At 48.6% G+C, this 24,789-nt stretch overlaps 1 protein-coding gene across 2 annotated transcripts; it reads right to left on the reverse strand.

Annotated features, from left to right (window-relative positions):
* Positions 1–499: 499 nt before the first annotated feature.
* On the reverse strand, positions 500–5,223 carry LOC142259139 (uncharacterized). 2 transcript variants are annotated; one of them, XM_075331647.1, is made up of 4 exons: positions 5,052–5,223; positions 4,847–4,970; positions 4,650–4,763; positions 500–3,140 (listed from the first exon to the last, which is right to left on the reverse strand). In XM_075331647.1, exons 1-4 carry the CDS (start codon positions 5,145–5,147, stop codon positions 1,717–1,719), a joined length of 1,758 nt encoding a protein of 585 aa, XP_075187762.1. In that variant the 5' UTR covers positions 5,148–5,223; the 3' UTR covers positions 500–1,716. The 2 variants fall into 2 exon arrangements, with proteins under 2 accessions (XP_075187762.1, XP_075187761.1); XM_075331646.1 differs by having other exon boundaries at positions 500–3,143.
* Between the last annotated feature and the right edge of the window lie 19,566 nt (positions 5,224–24,789).

Consider the following 24,789-nt stretch of genomic DNA (forward strand, 5'->3'; position numbering starts at 1 on the left):
ATTAATGATAAGTAGATCATGCATTTCCTCGTGTCCCGTCCCCCTTGTGTCTTCTATAGTTGTTTAGTGGGGTTGACAAAGAGCGCATCCCATCTGTTCCCTATTTAGGGCCCAACATTAGGGATACCTAGGGTCAGGTATCCGACTTGGCACATAGGTGCGGAACCTATTTCGGGTGATGAGGAACCCCAGGGACCAGCAGTAGGTTTAGTCAGGGGTCATCATCTTCCTAGACACAGGGTTTCCTTTCCATTCCCTTCCTCCATGCGCTTGGTACTTCCCCGTACCTAGCGTGACACTAAGATACAGTGTGATTCAATTCTCCCCTCCCTATTTTTGTGTGAAATGTCTACAGCTCTGCCTCAACTCCAGAGGTTCTGAGGCAAAATCATCACATCTAAACAACAGAAAACCAGGCATGAAGAATATATATTTACAAGTATTTATTAACAAAACAACAAGTTTTGAAATGCAATTATATACAATGTGATATACTTCAATACTCACTCTTCAATTTTCACTGCTCCTCACTCCCATAATCGCGTCTACCTCTGAGCACTGAAGCCGGCATCGAGGGGTGGGTAGAATTGTGTGTGGGGAGCAGTGAATATTCATCCTCTTTAATAGCATGCACACATGATCACCCAGCCGCCAACTTAATGCTGCAGCTGGGTGATCACGCGTGTCTGCTATTAGAGAATGAATATTCACTACTCCCCAAGTCCATAATCCCAGGTATGGGGAGCAGTGAATATTTCGGGAGCTGATGTACGCGTGTAACTGCAGGTGCATGGCAGTGACGTCATGCGATGCGCCGCTTCCACACTGAATTCACTTGCCGTCAAAGACGAGACCGCACACTGGGGGAGCAGAGGGATGAGTATAATCATTTTTTTTTATGTCTGCAGCGTGACGGGATATATATACCAGGATGACGGCAGAAGCAGACACATCATTGGTGCAACCTGCATCCCAAGAAGTAAGGGGGCCCATTTTAACCAGTAAATACCAAGATGGGGAACATATATACGAGGATAAAAGATATATTCCAGAATGGGCCCAGGATGGGGATCATATACACCAGGATGAAGGCCATATATACCATGATGATTGCCATATATACCAGGATGAGAGCCATATATACCAGGATAGGGATCATACTGTATATACCAGGATGAGCCCAGGATGCGAGCCATATACACCAGGATAGGACAAATATAGGGAACATATTTACCAGGAAGAACGACATATACACCAGAATGATCGACATATATAACTGAAAGGGGCCCAGGATGGGGGACACTAATACAGAATTGGGGGATATTGCCCCCATAACAGTGTTAGCAGCACATTCCCCCCCATAAGTGCGTAATGACTACATTTTTTCCTACAATATTTTTCCCTATTTTCCTCCACTAAAACCTAGGTGCGGCTTATGGTCATAATAATACAGTAAGTTTAAAAAGAAAGAAAATGGTGCTTTCCCGGACCAATTCTTAGTGGAGCAATTGATTTTTGGATAAAACCCATTGAATCGCGGTACATCATGATGATTTCTCCTATGTGACTCATCTCACAACAGGACCTGATTATTGATAAAAATATCTGCAAAATTCTGAATACAAAAATGGCTCCTCTACTGTGTGGGTTTTCTCATAGTCGACAAGAATTGATTTACCAGTTAAACATTTCAATTATTCACAACATGAAAAAGGTTTATTTCCTGTGCAGCCTCTTCACATGTTTAACAAGATCTGATTTCTGAGAAAAACATTTCCCACATTCAGAACATAAAAATGGTTTATCTCCTGTGTGAACCTTTTCATGGTCAAAAAGAGATGATTTCCTAGTAAAACATTTACCACATTCCAGGCATGAAAATGGCTTTTCTCCTGTGTGAGATCTTTGATGCGTAACAAGATTTGATTTTAGAATAAAACATTTCCCACATTCTGAACATGAAAATGGCTTCTCCCCTGTGTGAGATCTTTGATGCCTAACAAGTTCTGATTTCTGGTAAAAATATTTCCCACATTCTGAACATAAAAATGGCTTCTCCCCTGTTTGATATTTTTGACGCCTAACAAGTTGTGGCTTCTCGTAAAAACATTTCCCACACTCTAAACATAAAAATGGCTTCTCCCCTGTGTGAGATCTTTGATGCTTAACAAGTTCTGATTTCTGTTTAAAACATTTCCCACATTCCGAACATAAAAATGGCTTCTCCCCTGTGTGAGATCTTTGATGCCTAACAAGTTCTGATTTATGGTTAAAACATTTCCCACATTCTGAACATGAAAATGGCTTTGCCCCTGTGTGATTTTTCTGATGCCTAACAAGTTCTGATTTCTGAATAAAACATTTCCCACACTCTGAACATGAAAATGGCTTCTCCCCTGTGTGATTTTTCTGATGCCTAACAAGTTCTGATTTCCGAACAAAAGATTTCTCACACTCTGAACAAGAAAATGGCTTCTCCCCTGTGTGATATTTTTGATGCCTAACAAGTTGTGGCTTCTCGTAAAAACATTTCCCACACTCTAAACATAAAAATGGCTTCTCCCCTGTGTGAGATCTTTGATGCTTAACAAGTTCTGATTTCTGTTTAAAACATTTCCCACATTCTGAACATAAAAATGGCTTCTCCCCTGTGTGAGATCTTTGATGCCTAACAAGTTCTGATTTATGGTTAAAACATTTCCCACATTCTGAACATGAAAATGGCTTTGCCCCTGTGTGATTTTTCTGATGCCTAACAAGTTCTGATTTCCGAACAAAAGATTTCTCACACTCTGAACAAGAAAATGGCTTCTCCCCTGTGTGATATTTTTGATGATAAATAAGGTTTGATTTTCGAGCAAAACATTTCTCACATTCTGGGCATGAAAACGGTTTCTCCCTTGTAGGAGCGGTTTCATGTTCCATATCACTTCTGTAACTTTTATTTTGCTTACAATTCTGTGATAAGTCGGAATTTTGGACTTGTTTGAAAAGATCATGTGATAAAGCTTTCCGAGGAAGGACTGGAGGTATATCTGGGACAGCAGCATGCTCTTCATATGTATCATGTGTGATACTGTCATCATCTGTTATAAATTCTGAAGATATTAGATTTCCATCTGAACCCCCAATACAGGCATCTGCTAAAAATAAACACAATGTTATTATTTTTAATGATATCTCGAAAGTACATTTATTTTTTTAAACCATAACATCAGAAATTAAAATGAGGAAAAAATGTATTCTGAATCCGTTTTCCAATTTCAACATCTAAGAGCTACATCTTCGTTAATTCGAATCTCCCATTCCTAGCACCAGTTCTCTGGAATGTGCTGCAGTAAATAATGTTATGGATTATCACAATGTGACTGCAGGCTAATCAGGGACAGGTGGCTCCTATACTGTCCCTCATGCTAGGAGACCTTAAGCTATTCCTAACCTCTGGATTACCACTGAAGTTGGAGATGGCGGAGTCCCATGCCTTACTACTCCCCTGACCAGATCAAATATGTTATAGCCCTGGGGAAGGAAGGGGCAGGAATATGATGGAAACATAGATTAAGACATATGGGACACATTGCAAACTCACAGAAATAAACAGTGAGGGACTAAGGAGAAAAGCAAGAGCAGGAAGGCAGCAACAAAAAGACAAAAAGGGTTAACACCACAACAGCTCACAGCAATAATACACAACAACCACCAGTATGTCTGGAGTATAACTCTTGCTAGCCTGCCCAAGCCTGTGGTTCGACGTAAAAGCAGGTAGCAGGGTATTGCGGGCTGTGCAGATAACCATTAGGGCTCCAGTTCATCAAGACCAGAGATGGACACTGAAAAATGATGTTAGGGACTAGAGTAAGATTTCTGGCATAGCGAATGCCACAGTTTGTTACGAATTAAAGAAGCCGTGGCATCACACCCTTCTGGTCATGCTCTGCCTATTTTGGCAAAGCTGGTTAAAACTGGCGTGAACACACACAGACACCAGCCTGTCGCCTTTTCAGCTTTAGACTTCTGTAATTAAGAGATCTTTGGTCACATGACATGTTGTCAAAAACGTCCTTAAGCAGTCCTAAAATCGACATATAAACACTGGGGCCCTAAGGAGAATGGGGGCCCTTTGAAATTGTCCAGTTTGCTCTCTCTTTCCTCTAATGCCAGTCCTGCATGCCAGCCTGTCTTTTGTTCAGTTCTTTTAGATTCCTGCAATTAAGAGACCTTTGGTTACATCATGTCACATGACTTTGAAATCATCAAAGGTCCTTAAACAATCAACCTTAGAATACAACTGATGGGGTCACTAAGAGAGTGGGGTTCCAGTGAAATTGCGCAATTTGACTCCTCCCAACGTTGGCTCTGACTGTAACTAGGGCTTATTTTTAGAGTAGGGCTTATATTTCAAGCATTCTCCAAAAATCCCATAAAATCATGCTAGGTCTTATTTTCGGTGTAGGTCGTATTTTCAGGGAAACTGGGTAATCATGAACCCTCTGCAGGTCTTTAAGTTGCCTTCATAACAACATAGAGAAGGCACTAGAAACAAACAGCAGAAGAAGCAAAGAAAATACAGCTGGAAAAACCCAGAGCAGAAAGCCTAAAAATGTAAACACAAAATTAGTGCAGAAAGTACATGAGTAGATATCTCTTACTGGATAGAGCTGGAGGAAACACATCCTGAGGAACATCGGGATCTTCTTGTTTACAGTCCTGTGGGAGAAGAGGACGGGGACATCTCTCTGGTGTTGTCCTCTTACTGGATAGAACTGGAGGAGACACATACAGGGACTGAATTCATTCCTTACATACAGATAATTATAGGACATGCGTATTTAGTCCTGTCTATTACCTGGTGATGTGAGGGGCTGGGGAACCGCCATTATGACGTTCTTGTACAGATCTTTGTGCCCTTCTAAATACTCCCACTCCTCCATGGAGAAATAAACGGTGACGTCCTGACACCTTATAGGAACCTGACACATACAATGATACCGTCACCCCCGATCCCTTCATAGCGTTACTGTATAATGTCCCAGCATTCCCAGCAGTGTCACCTCTCCAGTCAGCAGCTCAATCATCTTGTAGGTGAGTTCTAGGATCTTCTGGTCATTGATGTCCTCATGTATCGGAGGGTGAGGTGGAGGCCCCATGATTGGGCTCAGGGGTCTTCCCCATCCCTCAGACACAGGGGCCTGACAGCGCTCACTAGAGGTCTTCTTCACTACTGTGTAATCCTGGTTATGGAGAGACACAGTAATAAATCTCACTCCAGACATTTCCAGAGCCCTCACCTCTCCAGTTCTGTCCATCTGTTATTCCCATAGATAAGAATGATGTAATGTGACGTCATCAGAATCTCTCACCTCTCCAGTAAGCCGGAAGAGGATCTCTAGGGTGAGGTGTAATATCCTCTCCGCCATCTTGTCCCTGTCCATATCCATCCTTCACGGGGCAATCAGGAGAATTCTCTTATATAGAAGATCTCCACTGAGAGGATCCGATATTATAAGGCCCTGAATGGGAAGGAGATGAGCCGATATGTAAAATTAATGTAGATAAGAGAGGTGAGATATCATTTGAGTAGGAAAAAAAATTCAACATGAAATGTGCTATGTAAGTAGTAAAACCGACCGATAAAAGTAGCAAATGATCTTTAGAATAAAACACAATCCTTCATATGGCAATGTGAGTGGAAAAATAAAAGCGTAATTGCTCCCGGAATAAGAGTAGGAAAATACAAAAGTGCAAAAATAAATAACTTCCCAGTTTTTCGGTTAAGAACAGGACAATGGAATTAGGATTCGATGTATTCTTGTCTCTAACAGAAGAAGAGGGGCCACACATGGTGTACGGACCTGTGCACTCACTGATGCACAATTTACCACCCATTTCTTGTATGAAGGCAGTAAAATAGTGAATATTATCCCAATTACAAAATGTGCCCACATTATATTTCACTCCTAAACTAGAAAAATTATGTAAATAAAAAAATTTAGATATTCTAAACTGGTTTCGGAGCTTGTAGACTTTAACCCCTTAACGACTGCAAGCAGTAAAATTATGTCCTAGCGGTCAGTGTTAATTCCCTCCCGCTGCTGCCGGCAGCTGGCGGAGATAGGCGCACACTTCAGCTGATTTGTACAGCTGAGATGTGTGCCTAGCAGATACGAGCAGATCCGAGATCTGCCTGGGGCTGTTAACCTCTTAAATAGCACTGTCAATTTGTGACAGCCCCAGTATAATCGCAATCACCATAAAACTTTACTCATAGGCCTCCACCGGAAGTCACGTGTCCTGATCACGTGGATCCGATGGTTGTGATGGTAGTACAGGGTCATATGATGACTCCTGTAGCTCACATGACTTAGGTCCTGTAACAAGCAGCCAAGTACTGCAGGTTACAGGAGATGAGTATTTTTCCCGATCTGACCGATGCTGCTCTGATTGGAAGACATGAATAAGTGATCAGACTGCTGATCCTTATAGCCCCCTAGGGGAACTAGTAAAATAAAAATAAGTAAAAAAAAAGTTTTCAAAATTTTAAAAAAAAAAAGTTCAAATCACGCTCCTTTCACCCCATTGACAATGAAAGAGTTAAAAAAAATAAAAATATACACACATATTTGGTATCGCCGCGTTCAGAAAGGCCTGATCTATCAAAATATGAAACCAATTTATCTGATTGATAAACTATAGCGGCAAAAAAATGCCAAAATTATGTTTTTTGGTCGCAGTAAATTTTGAGCAAAATGCGTAGTATGTGCGCAAAAACGGTACCATTAAAATCTTCAGCTTGAGACAGAAAAAGTAAGCCGTCACTGAGCCATAGATCATGAGAACGCTACGGGATGCGCAAAATGTGCACCACTTTGTTGGAAAAACTTCTCTTTTATTAGCCCCTTAGATAAAAGTAAACCTATTCATGTTTGATGTCTACGAACTTGTACCGACCTCAGGCATCACACCGACACATCAGTTTTTCTATATAGTAAACACAGAGAATAAAATATCTGAAAAACAAATCGTGCAATCACGCTTTGTTTGCAATTTTTCTGCATTTGGAATTTTTTTGCTGTTTTCCAGTGCACTATATGATAAAACTCATGGTTTCATTGAAAAGTACAACTTGTTCCACAAAAAACAAGCCCCACATGGCAAAATTGACTGAAAAATAAAAAAGTTACAGCTCTCAGAAGAAGGGGAGCGAAAAAAAACAAAACCCCCCCGAAAAATTGTCCAGGGGTGAAGGGGTTAAACATCCGGGCCATCTGACTTCTACTCTGCAGTGATGTTCTACAATGTCATTACATAACAGTGCATCTATACACAAACATGTAGCAACGGAGAGGAAATCCGTCCATCTCTACATAAGGCAGAGACGGTTTATTACTGCCTCTGCCTTCTCTGTCACTGTATACACAGCTCTGCGGTGTAATGCAGCTGGAACAGCAAGGGACCAGACAGCGACACAGATCTCTGTGTGAGAGCCCAGACACCATCGGTACTTGCCAACTGTAATTGTTTGGGGTCTGGTAAGTTCGATTATTCTTTTGGGGGGTGGGTCTGCTTTCTTTTGGGGGTGTCTGCTTTCTTTGACGAAGAGTCCTGCTGTATTCTTTAACTTTTTTAGATGCTTGGACACTTCCCTATGGAAACGCAACCAAAGCTTATTTTTAGAGTACGGCTTATATTTTAATAACAGTATAGTCAAAAAAGCCCTAAAAAATCCTACTAGGGCTTATTTTACGGGTAGATCTTATTTTCAAGGTGGAAAGAGCCGACTGTGCTTCCTCCCCCCATACACAGGGGCCATGTGGTCACTGCTAAGAAGGAAATTAAAAATACTTAAATACGGACCTGACCCCCCCCTGCCCCCCTCTTCCTTGAATATGTGAAATATAGGAAAATACCACTGTGAATCCACACCTCCGTTATTAGCCCTGATAGGGCAGTAAGACCCCTTTTCCAGGAACCACTATAGAATAATGCTTAATACAGTTTAATTTGTCACGATGACCTGAAGACTCTCCCGTGACTTTTACACAAGTAACAGCTTGTACCGGGCACAACTATGATTTTATTACTAATAAACAAGCTGCTAAGCACAATTATTGCTACATTCAGCATATTGATCAGAAACTGCAGATGTCACGCGTAATATTAGATCATACTTATTAGATCATAATGGACTTTGGCTAACACGTCCACACATACACGTCTACACACCTACCTGTGCATAAATATGAGAGTGATGTGTTACATAAACTTATGGTATTTGCATTTTTACCCAGGCTCATTATTGACTCTGCGTCAATTGCATTCGGACTGCAGTCTTACCATCCAGTTTGGATACCATCCAATATATCTAAATGATCTGATTTACACCAACCTGACAGCCCCGACCAGGTAAAAATCCGCCATATATACAAAATAATGTGTTACAAAATAGCTAAGAAATATTTACATGTGGTTCTAAACATATAATATATAGGTAAGGATGCTTGACCTCGGGGAGATCAACATCCAACACCGCGGAGACACCATCACGTGTTTCTCAACGCAGTGACACTAGAACAAGGCCCCCTGGGAAAATATGCAAAACAAGAATGACGCAGAGACACCATCACATGTTTCTCAAGGTTGGCAGGAAACTAGCCAGGTCTATAACTGGGAAGGAACAACCACGGGAAGGGCAGTCTCCAGTCAAGGAAACCACCTATACCAAAACATGGTATCCATCCACAGACAGCTGTTTCGAGGTATTTGCCTCTCATCAGTGTGGAGTAGGAAACTGGCTAGTGGGAGCAATGCCTTACCTATGTAGTCTTCTACTAGGCATTGCCCCCACTAGCCAGTTTCCTACTCCACACTGAAGAGGGGCAAATACCCCGAAACAGCTGTCTGTGGATGGATACCATGTTTTGGTATAGGTGTTTCCTTGACTGGAGACTGCCCTTCTCGTGGTTGTTCCTTCCCGGTGAAAGACCTGGCTAGTTTCCTGCCAGCGTTGAGAAATATGTGATGGTGTCTCCGCGGCATTCTTGTTTTGCTTATTTTCCCAGGGGGCCTTGTTCTAGTGTCACTGCGTTGAGAAAGACGTGATGGTGTCTCAGCGGTGTTGGATGTTGATCTCCCCAAGGTCAACCATCCTTACCTACCGTGTTTCCCCGAAAGTAAGACAGTGTCTTACATTCTTTTTACCCCCAAAAGTCCCACTATGTCTTACTTTCGGGGTATGTCTTATATTAGAAAAAATCCCACAGCAATCGCAGCAAGTCTCCATGCAATGTACCGTATGGGGACTTGCCGCGATTGCGCCCTAAGTGTACCGCAAGTTAAGGAAACTTAACCACCAGCGGCTGCACATGAGGGCACTGAGGCTGCGTGTTTTTGTATGTTGTCCATGGTCCTGATGGACCACGGACAACATTACTGCAACATTTCAACATTTCTCCGGCATGTCAGGGCGCTCAGCTGAGCGCTAAGCCGCCGGCATGTCAGGGCACTCAGCTGAGCGCTCAGCCGCCGGCATGTCAGGGCGTTCAGCTGAGCGCCAGACCGCCGGCATGTGTCAGCTCTCAGCTGATCGCTAAGCCGCCGGCATGTCAGGGCGCTCAGCTGAGCGCCCGACCGCCGGCATGTGACAGCTCTCAGCTGAGCGCTCTGCCGCCAGCATGTCAGGGCGCTCAGCTGAGCGCTCGGCCGCCGGCATGTCAGGACGCTCAGCTGAGTGCTTTGCCGCCGGCAAGTCAGGGCGCTCAGCTGAGCGCCAGACCGCCTGCATGTGTCAGCTCTCAGCTGATCGCTAAGCCGCCGGCATGTCAGGGCGCTCAGCTGAGCGCCTGACCGCCGGCATATCACAGCTCTCAGCTGAGCGCTCTGCTGCCGGCATGTGACAGCTCTCAGCTGAGCGCTCTGCCGCCGGCAAGTCAGGGCGCTCAGCTGAGCGCCAGACCGCCTGCATGTGTCAGCTCTCAGCTGATCGCTAAGCCGCCGGCATGTCAGGGCGCTCAGCTGAGCGCCTGACCGCCGGCATATGACAGCTCTCAGCTGAGCGCTCTGCCGCCGGCATGTGACAGCTCTCAGCTGAGCGCTCTGCCGCCGGCATGTCAGGGCGCTCAGCTGAGCGCTTTGCCGCCAGCAAGTCAGGGCGCTCAGCTGAGCGCTTTGCCGCCGGCAAGTCAGGGAGCTCAGCTGAGCGCCCGACCGCCGGCATGTGACAGCTGTCAGCTGAGCGCTCTGCCGCCGGCATGTCAGGGCGCTCAGCTGAGCGCTCGGCCGCTGTTACTGTACTGTAAAGATGAAAAAAAAAAAAAAAAAAATTTTTTACTACGTCTTACTTTCGGGGTATGTCTTACATTAGCCGACCCCCTCAAAACCCCCACTATGTCTTACTATCGGGGGTGTCTTACTATCGGGGAAACACAGTATGTAGTCTTCTACTAGGCAATGCTCCCACTAGCCAGTTTTTTACTCCACACTGATGAGGGGCAAATACCCCGAAACAGCTGTCTGTGGATGGATACCATGTTTTGGTATAGGCGGTTTCCTTGACTGGAGACTGCCCTTCCCGTGGTTGTTCCTTCCCGGTGAAAGACCTGGCTAGTTTCCGGCCAGCGTTGAGAAACATGTGATGGTGTCTCCGCGGCATTCTTGTTTTGCTTATAAACATATAATATGACAGTGTCCAGCTTTCAGTCATAGGGATGGCCCCGATGAGGTTTTAGTTATTGCTCAATATACAGTGATCAGTGGTTGTATACGCGCTCTCAGCACTAAAGCCTGCTTTACACGAGACGACCGATCGTGCGATTTCACAATCGATCGTACCCGCCCCCGTCGTTTGTGCGTCACGGGCAAATCGCTGCCCGTGTCGCACAAACTCGTTTAACCCCCGTCACACGTACTTACCTTCCGGACGACCTTGCTGTGAGCGACGAAAGTCCACTTCCTGAAGTGGGAGAGACGTTCAGCGTCACCGCGACGTCACGCGGCAGCCGGCCAATAGAAGCGGAGGGGCGGAGATGAGCGGGATGAAAACATCCCGCCCACCTCCCTCCTTCCACATAGCTGGCGGGTGCCGCGGGACGCAGGTAAGCGGTGTTCATCATTCCCGTGGTGTCACACGGAGTAACGTGTGATGCCACAGAAACGATGAACAACCGGCGCCATTTTAATTAAACAATTTTATGAAACCTAGCGACGAGTACACGACTCACGATATGTGAGCGATACTGCGTCACTAGGAGGTGTCACACGAGACGACAGTGTACGATGCCGGATGTGCGTCACGAAAACCGTGACCCCCGACGATGCATCGCACGATCGGTCGTCTCGTGTACAGCAGGATTAAGGCTGCTTTCACACATCCAATTTTTGCTGTCAGACACAATCCGTTGAAAAACGATTAAAACGGATCCGGCGCCGGATCCGTTTTATTCCCCAATGACTTGTATTAGCGCCGGATTGTGTCGGATGGCCTTGTGTTGCATGCGGCGTCCACCAAATCCAGCGAAATTTCTTGGTCCGGCTGCCGGAAAGGACGCAGCATGCAGCGTTTTTTGTCTCCGGCAAAAAAAACGGACCACGATGGATCCGGCACCATCCGGCATGTTGTTATAGAAGCCTATGGGCGCCGGATCATCGCCGGCGTCGTCCGGAAAAAAACGCATTCCAGTGATGGATCCATTTTTTTAATCTGAGCATGCTCAGATGAGATGTGAATTCATTTCTGGCCTCTCTCTCTCTGTCGGTCTCTCTCCCTCTCTGTCGGTCTCTCCCTCTCAACCTCTCTTTCATACTCACCGATACCGGGCACGGCGCTGCACAGCTGTCACATTGCTCTGGCGCCTTCTCATACTTTTGAAAATGCCGGCCGCTCATTATTTCATCTCGTATTCCCTACTTTCTCCGCCCACTGGCACCTATGATTGGTTGCATTCAGATGCGCCCCCACGCTGAGTGACAGCTGTCTCACTGCAACCAATCACAGCCGCCGGTGGGCGGGTCTATGTAGTGCAGTACAATAAATAAGTAAATAATTTTTAAAAAAACAGCGTGTGGTCCCCACCCCCCAATTTTGATACTAGCCAAGATAAAGCCACACGGCTGAAGGCTGGTATTCTCAGGATGGGGAGCCCCACGTTATGGGGAGCCCCCCAGCCTAAAAATATCAGTAAGCAGCCGCCCAGAATTGCCACATCCATTAGATGCGAGTGTCCCGGGACTCTACCCGGCTCATCCCGAATTGCCCTGGTGCGGTGACAATCGGGGTAATAAGGAGTTAATGGCAGCCCATAGCTGCCACTAAGTCCTAGGTTAAACATGGCAGGCATCTATGAGACACCCCCAATTATTAACCTGTAAGCGAACGTAAATAAACACATACCCCTGAAAAAATCCTTTATTTGAAATAAAAGACAAAAAAACACCCTCTTTCACCACTTTATTAAAATCCCCAAATACCCCTCCAGGTCCAACGTAATCCACAGAGGTCCCACGACGTTTTCAGCACTGCTACATTGGAAGCTGACAGAGAGTGGCCACAGACCGTGACCGCTCTCTGTCAGCTCCACGTAGCAACTGAAGTGAGTCGTGCTGTCAGCGGTGGCATCACTCAGGTAGTGCCGGTGAGTGCGGTGATGATGGGTGCGGTAGTGCCTGCATGTGTGCGGTGATAATTGGAGAGGTAGTGCCTGTGTGTGCGCGATGATGATGGGGCGGTAGTGCCTGCGTGTGTGCGATGATGATGGGAGCGGTAGCGCCGGGGTGTGTGCGGTGATGATGGGTTCGGTAGTGCTTGCGTGTGCGGTGATGATGGGTTCGGTAGTGCTTGCGTGTGCGATGATGATGGGAGCGGTAGTGCCTGCGTTTGTGCGGTGATAATGGGAGTGGTAGTGCCTGCGTGTGTGCGGTGATGATGGGGACGGTAGTGCCTGCGTGTGTGTGGTGATGATGGGAGCGGTAGTGCCTGCGTGTGTGTGGTGATGATGGGAGCGGTAGTGCCTGCGTGTGTGCGGTGATGATAAGTGCAGTAGTGCCTGTGTGTGTGCGGTGATGATGGGTACGGTAGTGCCTGCGTGTGTGTGATGATGAATGGGGCGGTAGTGCCTGCGTGTGTGCGGTGATGATGGGGGCAGTAGTGCCGATGTGTGTGCGGTGATGATGGGGACGGTAGTGCCTGCGTGTGTGTGGTGATGATGATGGGGGCAAAGTGCCTGCGTGTGTGTGGTGATGATAGGTGCGGTAGTGCCTGCGTGTGTGCGATGATGATGGGAGCTGTAATGCCTGCGTGTGTGCGGTGATGATGGGGGCGGTAGTGCCGGGTGTGCGGTGATGAAGGGAGCGATAGTGCCGGGGTGTGTGGTGATGATGGGGGCGGTAGTGTCGGGGTGTGCGGTGATGATGGGAGCGCTAGTGCCGGGGTGTGCGGTGATGATGGGAGTCGTGGTGCCGGGGTGTGCGGTGATGATGGGGACGGTAGTGCCTGCGTGTGTGTGGTGATGATGGGGGCAAAGTGCCTGCGTGTGTGTGGTGATGATAGGTGCGGTAGTGCCTGCGTGTGTGCGATGATGATGGGAGCTGTAATGCCTGCGTGTGTGCGGTGATGATGGGGGCGGTAGTGCCGGGTGTGCGGTGATGAAGGGAGCGATAGTGCCGGGGTGTGTGGTGATGATGGGGGCGGTAGTGTCGGGGTGTGCGGTGATGATGGGAGCGCTAGTGCCGGGGTGTGCGGTGATGATGGGAGTCGTGGTGCCGGGGTGTGCGGTGATGATGGGGACGGTAGTGCCTGCGTGTGTGCGATGATGACGGGAGCTGTAATGCCTGCGTGTGTGCGGTGATGAAGGGAGCGGTAGTGTCGGGGTGTGCGGTGATGATGGGGGCGGTAGTGTCGGGGTGTGCGGTGATGATGGGAGCGGTAGTGCCGGGGTGTGCGGTGATGATGGGAGCGGTGGAGCCGGGGTGTGCGGTGATGATGGGGGCGGTAGTGCCGGGGTGTGCGGTGATGATGGGGGCGGTAGTGCCGGGGTGTGCGGTGATGATGGGGGCGGTAGTGCAGGGGTGTGCGGTGATGATGGGGGCGGTAGTGCAGGGGTGTGCGGTGATGATGGGGGCGGTAGTGCAGGGGTGTGCGGTGATGATGGGAGTGGTAGTGTCGGGGTGTGTGCAGTGATGATGGGGGCGGTAGTGCCGGGGTGTGCGGGGATGATGGGGGCGGTAGTGCCGGGGTGTGCGGGGATGAAGGGAGTGGTAGAGCCGAGGTGTGCGGTGATGATGGGGGCGGTAGTGCCGGGTGTGCGGGGATGATGGGGCGGTAGTGCCGGGGTGTGCGGTGATAAAGGGAGCGGTAGAGCCGAGGTGTGCGGTGATGAAGGGAGCGGTAGTGCCGGGGTGTGTGGTGATGATGGGGGCGGTAGTGCCGGGCTGTGTGGTGATAATGGGGGCGGTAGTGTCGGGGTGTGTGGTGATGATGGGGGTGGTAGTGCCGGGGTGTGCGGTGATGATGGGGGTGGTAGTGCCGGGGTGTGCGGTGATGATGGGGGTGGTAGTGCCGGGGTGTGCGGTGATGATGGGGGCGGTAGTGCCGGGCTGTGCGGTGATGATGGGGGCGGTAGTGTCGGGGTGTGCGGTGATGATGGGGGTGGTAGTGCCGGGGTGTGCAGTGATGATGGGGGTGGTAGTGCCGGGGTGTGCAGTGATGATGGGGGCGGTAGTGTCGGGGTGTGTGGTGATGATGGGGGCGGTAGTGTCGGGGTGTGTGGTGATGATGGGAGCGGTAGTGCTGGGGTGTGTGGTGATGATGGGGTCGTAGTGCCGGGGTGTGTGGTGATGATAGGGGTGGTAGTGCCAGGGTGTGTGGTGATGAAGGGAGCGGTAGTGCCGGGGTGTGTGGTGATGATGGGGGCAGTAGTGCTGGGGTGTGTGGTGATGATGGGGTCGTAGTGCCGGGGTGTGCGGTGATGAAGGGAGCGGTAGTGCCAGGGTGTGTGGTGATGAAGGGAGCGGTAGTGCCGGGGTGTGTGGTGATGATGGGGGCAGTAGTGCCAGGGTGTGTGGTGATGATGGGGTCGTAGTGCCGGGGTGTGCGGTGATGAAGGGAGCGGTAGTGCCAGGGTGTGTGGTGATGAAGGAAGCGGTAGTGCCAGGGTGTGTGGTGATGATGGGGACGGTAGTGCCAGGGTGTGCGGTGATGAAGGGAGCGGTAGTGCCGGGGTGTGCGGTGATGATGAAGTCTCTCTCTCTCCCCCTTTGACATGAAAAAGAAAAAAAAACAAAAACGGATCAGTATTTTACTGGATCCATCGCATCAGTTTTAACACAATCTGCGACGGATCTGTTGCATCAGGCACAAACCGGAGTGTGCCTGATGGCAAAAAACGGATGTGTGAAAGCAGCCTAACTGACAGCAGGTTCCAATGCTGAGCGGCTGTCAGTCACTGCGGGGGGCAGGGTATATATGTGGTGATAACAGACATTTCACTTATTTTCCCCCCAGTATCGCTCGACATCAGCAATAAAAACTCGATATTGAAGTTGGTTTCTTATTTATCAGTTTCCTATTCGGGGCTGAAGATGGTTTATTATTTGGATTTTTTTTCTATTTTTCTTTTTACAGGTTTAACAAGAAACGTAAAAAATAATCATAATATAATACAATACAGCGAGGAGCCCGGATGTGAATACACTTAAAAGCAGCTACAAAAATTAGAAAACTGGCACAAAAATGGGCAGCAAAGGGTGTTTTGGAAAGGGTTAAATGACCTTGGGTCACTAATCTGACACCACCATTATATAGTGATGTCTCGCATCAAATCCAGGGCCAAGCCCGGCCCAAATGGGTTCTGGGCATCAGAACTGGCAGCAAAGTGAGCAAATAGCCAATTCACTCAGATGTGAATAAGTAGCTGGAGTTCTGTAAAGTTCTCTTCCGGCTGATGGAAATGGGTTTCTGGCATTAATTAGTAATCACAAAGGGAAAGCCGCCATTGTTCTCTGATTTCAGTCTATTCTCACATTATTATGGTTTTACCTATATAGATCAGTGATCAAAAGGCCATTTAACCCTTTCCATAACGCCCTTCGGAGCCACTTTGATGCCTATTTTTGTACCAGTTTTATCATTTTTTTGCTGCTTTCAGTGTATTCACATCCGGGCTCCGCACTGCAGGGGATTATATTGTTGTCATTTTTTATTTTTGTTCCTAAAAAACATTAAAAAAAAAAAAAAGATTTCCAAGTAAGAAACCGACTTCAGCCTCATCATGAAAGCAAAAACAATAAAGACGACGACAGAAACATGAAAATGAAGCCGAGGAAATCACGAGAAAAGATGCAACATTTACTTGAATATCCAAACAAGGAAAAAGATTTTCACAGATCTTTAACCCCTTTATGACAGCCTTACAGAATAAAATGGTGGCAGAAAAAGGTACTTATTCTGATCTGCCGTTTTAAACAGCGGCAAGAAATAAAGTGTATACCGACCCCCAGCATTGGAAAATCTCTGGGGTTTCAGACACCGAGGGTAGCTCAGACCCTGGAGATCACAATTTGGGCCGAAAAAAATAATTTATCTCCCAACTGGCATGATCAATCATGTCAGATGGGAGATACATCTCCTACCCCGGTCCCCCGATGTGGCCAAAGTGCCCCCCAGTCCCACGCCCCACCCGATCATCTAAAATGGCCGGCACGCACGCTGCGCTCATCCTCCTCCTCTGAATTCTGTCGCATCTGACATGTCAGATGTGACATCAATGTGCTCCCCATGTCCTGCCAGGTCACCCCCTGTCAATCCCCGGTCTCCTGTTACATCCTGCAGCGACGATCCCACATGATCCCCCCTCTTCCTTCTCAAAAGATCCTGGCCGCATTCGCAGAGCGGCTCTTAGCTGGCTCCCTGCTAGTAGTGACACTGAGCTTACTGTAGCTTACACTGTCGTGCTGTGGATCCATGTAGTGAGTGCAGTATCACTGTATCCACAGTCCTTACATGGAGGGTCTGCACCTCCAGAAAATGGGGGATACGTTTTCTGAGCATGCCCCCCATATTGTGGAAGGTCCAGAGTCGTCATTGGACCTCCTCTAAAATGAATTACGGCGGATCAGATTTTTTTTTCTTTTTAACATATTGGTGAAAGAGGAAATGTGTTAGGGAATGTTTTTTTCAAATTTTTTGTTTTTTTGCCTTTTTTATTTTTTCTTACTGACTAGGTTAGTGATGGCAGGTATCTGATAGACGCCGTGACATCATTAATCCCAACCCCATCAATTACCCAGTTTGCCACCGCACTCGGGCAACGGGAAGAGCCGGGGTGAATCGCAAGGATTAGTGCATTTAATGGATGCGCCACTTATGGGTGGCTGCGGCCTGCTATTTTTAGGCTGAGAAGGGCCAAATAACCATGGTTCCTCCCACCCTGAGAATACCAGACCACAGCTGTTCACTTTACCTGTGCTGGAAATCTATTTTGGGGGGGACCCCACTTTTTTTCTTAATTATTTATAAATAAATTAAAAAAAAAAACAGCATGGAGAGACCTCCATTTTAGATTACCAGCTAAGGTGAAGCTGCCATCTGTGGTCTGCAGCCGTCTGCTTTACTCTAGTTTTGTTGTTTTTTTTTTTTAATTTTTTATTTATTTTTTAGGGCTACATAAAAGGTTTAACACCCTTTAGTGCCCCATGAAAGTTACTAAAGGGTGCCAGCTTAGACTATGCAGGGGGGTGGGACATTTATATGTGTTTGACGTCTATTTATCTAGCCATCTATCCATCCATCTATCCTAGCTTTCTAGGCTGTGTGCCCATGATCAGGATTTGCAGTGGTTTGGATGCAGAGTGTTTTGACTGCGTTGTTGTGCAGTACAAGCGCAATAGCGGGATGTTTAGAAATCTCCTGCCCACTGTGCTTCTTTTCTCTGCAGCATAAACTGACCAGCGGTGCGGCTTCCTGAGACGCAGGATGTCAGTTTATGCAGTGGAGATGAGAGTGTTCTTCGCAGGGGGAATAAAGTCCGCAGCGGCCTGAACCCGGATCGTGGGCACGGGCAGCTGCATTCTCGTGTGGACAACACTGGTATCTGCGCAGAAGGCTGACACTGCATCCTCACCGGATCATGGGCACAGCCTAAAAGTGAGAAATTTGGCACTACGGCAACATTTTTGTGAAGTACCTGCTCACTATATCCCTGAATAAAATCTGTGAGTGGTGTAGTGTCCAAAATGGGGTCACTGGTGGGGGATTTCTGCTGTATACTGTAGGTACCTTAGGAGCCTTGCACATGTGACATGGTATCTGCAATTTATTTCAACTTTCCCAATATTCACGTGGTGCTGCTTCCGTTCTGAGCCCTCCCATTTGTCCAAACAGAGGTTTCTGACCACATGTGAGGTATCACCGCGCTCAGGAGAAAGTGGGGAACAAAGCGTAAGGTCCACTTTTTGGTGTCAAAGTGACAGTGGTCAGAATTGCAAAAACTGGCCAAGTCATGAAGTACAAAACTGGCTTCATCCCTAAGGCTAAGTTCACATTTCCGTTGTTTTGCATCAGTCACATGCGTTGCTTGACGCATGTGACTGATGCGTTGTACAACGGATGACAAAGAAAAGAATTTCATTGTCGGACTCCGTTGTGTGTGGGGGGCGGAGTTCGGGAGGCGGAGTTCGGGGGCGGAGCTGAAGACGTCAGTGCTGCGGTCTGTATGGCTGGGGACAGGTGAGTGAGTGTGTGTGTGTCTACATGCGTGTGTACATGCGGAGTACGGGAGGGGGCGGAGCCGAGCGGGGCCGTGGAGCTGAGGACGTCAGTTCCGCGGGGACTGCAGGGCTGGGGACAAGTGAGTGTGTGAGTGTGTGTGTGTGTGTGTGTGTGAGTGTACACATGCGGAGTGCGGGAGGGGGCGGAGCCGAGTGGTGAAGTGTCGGCCTCCTTGCACACTGTATCCAGGGTAAATATCGGGTAACTAAAATCAAAGCACTTTTTGCTTGGTTACCCGATATTTATCTTGGTTACCAGCATACACCGCTTAGCGCGGGCTCCCTGCACTCGTAACCACTGTAAATATCGGGTAACTAACCAAAGCGCATTGCTTCGTTACCCGATGTTTATCCTGGTTACGGGGCAAGGAGCCAGAGAGAGCATGCGCAGCAAAATCCTATGGATCGCGCTGCTCAACAAACGTTACAGGCTGCGTTGCTCCCGCCCGGCAGTCAGGTAAAAAACGACTGACCGCGATGCAGCGGATTCAACGCAGCATCATCAGTCGCAATCCGTCACTAATAGAAGTCTATGGGGAAAAACAGGATTCCTGCAAAATATTTTGCAGGATACCGTAATTCCTCAAGGCTACGGATTGTGACTGATGCAAAACAACGGAAGTGTGAACTTCGCCTAAGGGGTTAAACTGAATGTACAAACCAAAAACAGAATGAAAACGAGTCTGGAATAGCGGGAAACTGGTCCTGAACTGGTTAAAGTTGAAAATAGCCGAGACATGAAGGGGTTAATGATGATTCCCTCAAAATAATAGAGACCCTGCACCTACCTCCACCTGCAGAGCCGCACACTAGATATATAATACCCTGCACCTACCTCCACCTGCAGAGCCGCACACTAGATATATAATACCCTGCACCTATCTCCACCTGCAGAGCCGCACACTAGATATATAATACCCTGCACCTACCTCCACCTGCAGAGCCGCACACTAGATATATAATACCCTGCACCTACCTCCACCTGCAGAGCCTCACACTAGATATATAATACCCTGCACCTATCTCCACCTGCAGAGCCGCACACTAGATATATAATACCCTGCACCTACCTCCACCTGCAGAGCCGCACACTAGATATATAATACCCTGCACCTACCTCCTCCTGCAGAGCCGCACACTAGATATATAATACCCTGCACCTACCTCCACCTGCAGAGCCGCACACTAGATATATAATACCCTGCACCTACCTCCACCTGCAGAGCCGCACACTAGATATATAATACCCTGCACCTACCTCCACCTGCAGAGCCGCACACTAGATATATAATACCCTGCACCTACCTCCACCTGCAGAGCCGCACACTAGATATATAATACCCTGCACCTACCTCCACCTGCAGAGCCGCACACTAGATATATAATACCCTGCACCTACCTCCACCTGCAGAGCCGCACACTAGATATATAATACCCTGCACCTACCTCCACCTGCAGAGCCGCACACTAGATATATAATACCCTGCACCCACCTCCACCTGCAGAGCCGCACACTAGATATATAATACCCTGCACCTACCTCCACCTGCAGAGCCGCACACTAGATATATAATACCCTGCACCTACCTCCACCTGCAGAGCCGCACACTAGATATATAATACCCTGCACCTACCTCCACCTGCAGAGCCGCACACTAGATATATAATACCCTGCACCTACCTCCACCTGCAGAGCCGCACACTAGATATATAATACCCTGCACCTACCTCCACCTGCAGAGCCGCACACTAGATATATAATACCCTGCACCTACCTCCACCTGCAGAGCCGCACACTAGATATATAATGCCCTGCACCTACCTCCACCTGCAGAGCCGCACACTAGATATATAATACCCTGCACCTACCTCCACCTGCAGAGCCGCACACTAGATATATAATACCCTGCACCTACCTCCACCTGCAGAGCCGCACACTAGATATATAATACCCTGCACCTACCTCCACCTGCAGAGCCGCACACTAGATATATAATACCCTGCACCTACCTCCACCTGCAGAGCCGCACACTAGATATATAATACCCTGCACCTACCTCCTCCTGCAGAGCCGCACACTAGATATATAATACCCTGCACCTACCTCCACCTGCAGAGCCGCACACTAGATATATAATACCCTGCACCTACCTCCACCTGCAGAGCCGCACACTAGATATATAATACCCTGCACCTACCTCCACCTGCAGAGCCGCACACTAGATATATAATACCCTGCACCTACCTCCACCTGCAGAGCCGCACACTAGATATATAATACCCTGCACCTACCTCCACCTGCAGAGCCGCACACTAGATATATAATACCCTGCACCTACCTCCACCTGCAGAGCCGCACACTAGATATATAATACCCTGCACCTACCTCCACCTGCAGAGCCGCACACTAGATATATAATACCCTGCACCTACCTCCACCTGCAGAGCCGCACACTAGATATATAATACCCTGCACCTACCTCCACCTGCAGAGCCGCACACTAGATATATAATACCCTGCACCTACCTCCACCTGCAGAGCCGCACACTAGATATATAATACCCTGCACCTACCTCCACCTGCAGAGCCGCACACTAGATATATAATAACCTGCACCTACCTCCACCTGCAGAGCCGCACACTAGATATATAATACCCTGCACCTACCTCCTCCTGCAGAGCCGCACACTAGATATATAATACCCTGCACCTACCTCCACCTGCAGAGCCGCACACTAGATATATAATACCCTGCACCTACCTCCACCTGCAGAACCGCACACTAGATATAATACCCTGCACCTACCTCCTCCTGCAGAGCCGCACACTAGATATATAATACCCTGCACCTACCTCCACCTGCAGAGCCGCACACTAGATATATAATACCCTGCACCTACCTCCACCTGCAGAGCCGCACACTAGATATATAATACCCTGCACCTACCTCCTCCTGCAGAGCAGCACACTAGATATATAATACCCTGCACCTACCTCCACCTGCAGAGCCGCACACTAGATATATAATACCCTGCACCTACCTCCACCTGCAGAGCCGCACACTAGATATATAATACCCTGCACCTACCTCCACCTGCAGAGCCGCACACTAGATATATAATACCCTGCACCTACCTCCACCTGCAGAGCCGCACACTAGATATATAATACCCTGCACCTACCTCCACCTGCAGAGCCGCACACTAGATATATAATACCCTGCACCTACCTCCACCTGCAGAGCCGCACACTAGATATATAATACCCTGCACCTACCTCCACCTGCAGAGCCGCACACTAGATATAATACCCTGCACCTACCTCCTCCTGCAGAGCCGCACACTAGATATATAATAACCTGCACCTACCTCCACCTGCAGAGCCGCACACTAGATATATAATACCCTGCACCTACCTCCACCTGCAGAGCCGCACACTAGATATATAATACCCTGCACCTACCTCCTCCTGCAGAGCAGCACACTAGATATATAATACCCTGCACCTACCTCCACCTGCAGAGCCGCACACTAGATATATAATACCCTGCACCTACCTCCACCTGCAGAGCCGCACACTAGATATATAATACCCTGCACCTACCTCCACCTGCAGAGCCGCACACTAGATATATAATACCCTGCACCTACCTCCACCTGCAGAGCCGCACACTAGATATATAATAACCTGCACCTACCTCCACCTGCAGAGCCGCACACTAGATATATAATACCCTGCACCTACCTCCACCTGCAGAGCCGCACACTAGATATATAATACCCTGCACCTACCTCCACCTGCAGAGCCGCACACTAGATATATAATACCCTGCACCTACCTCCACCTGCAGAGCCGCACACTAGATATATAATACCCTGCACCTACCTCCACCTGCAGAGCCGCACACTAGATATATGGCTGCTCTGTGCTTCCAGGACCTGTGATGATGTCACATGGAGGGGAGGAGTCAGGGTCACATGATCAGCTCCTCAGTGTATGCAGGACTCTGCTGTGCTGGTTGTCATGGTGCTGGATGAGGGGAAGTTTATGTGTGGGGTCAGGAGGGGTTTACAGTGTGGATGTAGCAGAGCCGTGTGTGTACGAGGTGTACGGAGCAGAGCCGTGTGTGTACGAGGTGTACGGAGCAGAGCCGTGTGTGTACGAGGTGTACGGAGCGGAGCCGTGTGTGTACGAGGTGTACGGAGCAGAGCCGTGTGTGTACGAGGTGTACGGAGCGGAGCCGTGTGTGTACGAGGTGTACGGAGCGGAGCCGTGTGTGTACGAGGTGTACGGAGCGGAGCCGTGTGTGTACGAGGTGTACGGAGCGGAGCCGTGTGTGTACGAGGTGTACGGAGCGGAGCCGTGTGTGTACGAGGTGTACGGAGCGGAGCCGTGTGTGTACGAGGTGTACGGAGCGGAGCCGTGTGTGTACGAGGTGTACGGAGCAGAGCCGTGTGTGTACGAGGTGTACGGAGCAGAGCCGTGTGTGTGTACGAGGTGTACGGAGCAGAGCCGTGTGTGTGTACGAGGTGTACGGAGCGGAGCCGCGTGTGTACGAGGTGTACGGAGCGGAGCAGCGTGTGTACGAGGTGTACGGAGCAGAGCCGCGTGTGTGTACGAGGTGTACGGAGCAGAGCCGCGTGTGTGTACGAGGTGTACGGAGCAGAGCCGCGTGTGTGTACGAGGTGTACGGAGCTGAGTCGTGTAGGGACTTTCCCAAAAAAGATCGTAACTGCGCCATTGGGAGCCATGGTCTTGGATTCTGTCAGGGGGGTCACAGTGAGGTAACGGAGGCTGTAGGCAGACAGGAGACTGAAAGCCGTGGACGGACATGGAGCAGATATCCTGGAAAACCTGGGGCGAGTAGCAGAGGCACTACCAGTCACAGGCATACAGCAGAAGTCCTGGAGACTGCAGACAGGCTGCAGAGGTACTGACACCCACAGGCAGACAGGTAACTGAGGTATTGGAAGCCGCAGACGTCCTGGAGACCTCAGACAGGGGCAGACATACTGGAAGCCACAGGCAGATTGGTAGCTGAGGTGCTGGAGGCCACAGATAGTCTGGAGATGTTCTGGAGACTGCAGACAGGTCGCTGTACACAGACTAATAGTCCTAATACCAGGACACAGGGGTGTATCTTGGTAGCCTTATATAGGCCAGTTAAGCTCAGCACATGGAGCGTGTCCGGATACTTACAAAGCCCAACATGGAGCACAGGAAAGTTTAGCAGAGCGGGGGAAGGGAGCAGATTTTGAAGGATTCTCCTTCTCTGAACAGAAGGCCATTGTAATGCTAAACTAAATGGATGAGGATCGTAATTTGGAAGACTTGGTGGGAGATCATGATGTAAAATCTAAGGTCTCAAACCCTGATTATTATCCAGTAACATCTCGTCTACCATCATTAGACATGATTCAGAATTGGGTAGAAAAGGACCTGTTGGCTCTGCACCGTTATGTCATCTGCAATAACAGTAAGGCTAAGGACACACGGCGAGTAAAACGGAGAGTGGAATGTGATAAAAAAATCGCTTTCCACTCGGACCAATGTTACTCTATGGAGCAGCTCCCATGAGCACTTTTTTTCTCAGCCCTAATCGGACCGAAAAAACAATTGCAGCATTCTGTGGGTGGAATCTGATTAGCTTTCACTCGCACCCATAAAAGTCTATGGGTGCGAGAGAAACATCGCATTGCACTCGCTTCACAACGGAGTGCAGTGCGATATACACATGAGCTGACAACGGAAGAGATAGGGAGATAAGTCCCTCCCTCTCCTCCGCAGCGCCTGTCCCTCTTTCCCGCAGCTGTGCTGCGATCGCAGGATAGCATCACAGTGGCATCACACTCAGCTTACACTCCAGCAGAGTGGGAGCCAAGTGTCATGCAATGCAATCGCATTAATGCTCATGAGGCCCTAGCCTTAAAAGTTATATAATTTAACCAAAAATCAGTATAATGCCATTCGTGAACTAAAAAATAACAACTGCATCTGACCAGACCTGCAAACCACAAGGAGTGAGGGTTACC

This window comes from Anomaloglossus baeobatrachus (genome assembly GCF_048569485.1).
Source record: "Anomaloglossus baeobatrachus isolate aAnoBae1 chromosome 5 unlocalized genomic scaffold, aAnoBae1.hap1 SUPER_5_unloc_29, whole genome shotgun sequence".
In the NCBI taxonomy this organism is placed as follows: Eukaryota; Metazoa; Chordata; class Amphibia; order Anura; family Aromobatidae; genus Anomaloglossus; species Anomaloglossus baeobatrachus.

Bases quoted from the DNA above. Each gene is read 5' to 3' on its own strand.
- LOC142259139 (XM_075331646.1), bottom strand. From the start codon at position 5,147: ATGGGGCCTCCACCTCACCCTCCGATACATGAGGACATCAATGACCAG. The intron at 4,764-4,846 runs GTAATAGACAGG...TGTCTCCTCCAG, and splicing joins CCAGCCCCTCACATCACCAG to TTCTATCCAGTAAGAGGACA. The intron at 3,144-4,649 runs GTAAGAGATATC...GTTTATTTTTAG, and splicing joins GTTTCCTCCAGCTCTATCCA to CAGATGCCTGTATTGGGGGT.